The 2,500-nt window shown below is 28.1% G+C and overlaps 1 protein-coding gene across 1 annotated transcript in view; it reads right to left on the reverse strand.

Moving 5' to 3' along the window:
- Window positions 1–1,902: 1,902 nt before the first annotated feature.
- The window catches only part of LOC115231107 (chloride channel protein C-like), a 36,900-nt gene continuing 36,302 nt past the window's right edge, over window positions 1,903–2,500 (reverse strand). The window contains exon 18 of the mRNA XM_029801192.2: window positions 1,903–2,492. Coding sequence (XP_029657052.1) covers window positions 2,253–2,492 — 240 coding nt within the window. The 3' untranslated portion in view covers window positions 1,903–2,252. The remainder of the gene's footprint in view (window positions 2,493–2,500) is intronic.

Raw genomic sequence — 2,500 nt, forward strand, 5'->3', positions numbered from 1 at the left:
TCATATGACACCGCTAGAAAAAAACTGCCGTTCAAACCAAAAGATACATTGATCCTCCAAATGACATGCATATATCCATAGATGTATACACAACACACACACATACATACATACATCTACAACCATTAATCTGTTGATATATACACATCCAAACACACACACACACTCAAATACATAGTTTTCGTTTCTTGAAAAATCACAGTTAAAGCTACTAGATTCTTGATCCCAAACTTTTATAAATTATATACTCATGCACCCTGTATTGAGTACTATTTTAACTAGTTTGTAAATACAAAAATTTTCTTAATTATATCCACATAGAAATATTCATAAACCTACACACACATACAGACATACATACATATACAAGTATATATATATATATATATATATATATTATAATTATGAGTATAATTATAATTAGGATTCGGCAAAAAAATTTATAAAATATTGCCAAACCCTAATTATAATTATACTCATAATTATAAAAAGTATTGTTTAAGTTTACCGAAAATGGTCCTTTTTAACATACCGAATACTACTTGGTGGAATTATTAATTATTAATTAATTAATTAATTAATTTTACCCTTTATTATATATATATATATATATATATATATATACCGACATATACACATATACAAATACAGATTACACACACACACACATCATACTTGCTAGTGTATAAGATGCATTCTTGCATAGAGTGTACTCCTATATTTTGTAGAAATAATGCTAAATTTAGTATATTTCATCAGAAATTTACTGAAAGATAGTTTAAAGTGGTTTTGTAGTATAAAATGTATGATTCACTGCACGGAAATACAATGCTGTGACAGTCTACTGGAATGAAATATGAATGAAATATAATAATAATTAGTATTACTATTATTATTATTGTAGTATATAGTCAACTTTGTGGTCCCACTTGTTTTTTATAATACATTTGGCATTTTTGGTTTTTGTCCCTTCTTCCTCTAAATTTAAATCACAGTTAATTAAGAAATAGATTCATTCAGTGTTACTGTAATGAGCTACCAGAGTGGTGCGCCATCACTATGATTTTGTTGTCATCCACTCACTGCAAGCAGCTAATAGGTAGATGGAGTTTTATGTCTAAGATGTTGCAGAGGCTACTAGAGTGGTGCACCATCCCTCCACATAGCTTCTAACATGCTGAGGTAATTTTGACTCGTAGTCAACAGAATTAATAAGAATCATTGCACCATGTGAACTTATCCTTATCTGGCCCTCTGGGCCACAGTTCTTTGTCTACCATCCATTACACAGACGCATTAGAAACATGGCAATTTCTTGATGTTTCAAACTAAAAACGAAAAGTACATCTTATACACCAACAAATATGGTAATTGTATATATACACATACACCCACATACATACATACATACATACATACAAATACATATATACATACATATATATACATACATATATGTATATATACATATATATACACACACACACATGCATACACATACATAATATATGAAAATACATATATAAATACATATATATATGTATATATACATATGTATATACATATATCATATATATATATATATATATATATATACACACACACATGTATACACATACATAATATATGAAAATACATATATATATATATGTATATATATGTGTATATATATATATATATATATATATATATATGTGTGTGTGTGTATTATACATACATACATGTATGTGTATACATATATATATATATATATATATATTATATATATATATAGATGCATGTATAAAAATAAACTTCTAAAAATAAACCATCTAAAAGACTTCAAGTATGTTTTCAACTTCTTAACTTCTTTTTTTCTATATATGTAAGCGTATGTATGTGTGTATGTATCTGTATGTATGCATATATGCATGCATATGTGTGTGTGTGTGTAGCTGACTGACTTCTGCACAGCTATCAGATATAATAATAACAATTAATATTATAATTATTATTATTATTATTATTGTTATTGAAGTATAGTCAACTCCGTGGTCCCACTTGCGTTTTATAATACATTTGGCATTTTTGGTTTTAGTTCGTTCTTCCTCAAAATTTAAATCACAGTTAATTAAGAAATAGATTCGTTAGCAGTTCATTGTGGAAGAAGCAAGGAAATATGTTTCAAAAAAAAAAAATGATATAAAAAAAAATAATAATAATAATAGTAATAATACTAAAAACGGTATTAATTCCTTGTAAGTAGGAATCGGTCAGATAACTTCTAGAGGAACTCCTATTTCCAGAGTTTGTATTTCTCGGTTCAAGACCTTGGATATTTTTGCGACCAGGTTGAAGTCCATTAAATCTTTCCTGGTTATCATGCCGACGACAGAATTTTTGTCGTCGGTCACTACTAGATGGCGCAATCCGAGACTTCGGAAAATTATGTATGTTCTGTAGAGGGAAAATCTCTCAGGAATGCACATTGCGGACTGGTTTATGTACGGTTTCTGTGGAA

The sequence above is a fragment of the Octopus sinensis genome, unplaced genomic scaffold (assembly GCF_006345805.1).
Source record: "Octopus sinensis unplaced genomic scaffold, ASM634580v1 Contig17420, whole genome shotgun sequence".
Taxonomy (NCBI): Eukaryota; Metazoa; Mollusca; class Cephalopoda; order Octopoda; family Octopodidae; genus Octopus; species Octopus sinensis.